Source organism: Penaeus monodon, chromosome 21 (assembly GCF_015228065.2).
Source record: "Penaeus monodon isolate SGIC_2016 chromosome 21, NSTDA_Pmon_1, whole genome shotgun sequence".
Lineage (NCBI taxonomy): Eukaryota > Metazoa > Arthropoda > Malacostraca > Decapoda > Penaeidae > Penaeus > Penaeus monodon.
The window spans coordinates 10739189-10739413 of NC_051406.1; the positions used below are offsets into that span (position 1 = coordinate 10739189).

A 225-nucleotide genomic window follows, 5' to 3' on the forward strand; every position below is an offset into this window, starting at 1 on the left:
GCTAGTCATGGGGGGACAACTGCGGCCGGGAATGCAGCTCTTTGGGGGGAGCTGAGCAGGTCACTCCAGTACAACAACTACCCTGGGTTTGGCTCAGCATGGCAAGGTAACCAAGCCATCCCAACATGTTTTTCTCTATAGTGTGTGAGAACAGTCTGGGAGGCCTTTGGGGCTACAATTGCAAAGATCACAAAAAATGTTTTCCAAAGATTTGCAAGTCTGCAC

General features: G+C 50.2%; 1 protein-coding gene across 1 annotated transcript in view; it reads left to right on the forward strand.

The window, feature by feature from the left end:
* Positions 1 to 225, forward strand: part of LOC119586208 (protein grainyhead-like) — a gene marked incomplete at its 3' end in the record, with an annotated part of 12409 nt that overhangs the window by 10614 nt on the left and 1570 nt on the right. The window contains 1 exon segment of the mRNA XM_037934909.1: positions 1 to 106. Coding sequence (XP_037790837.1) covers positions 1 to 106 — 106 coding nt within the window.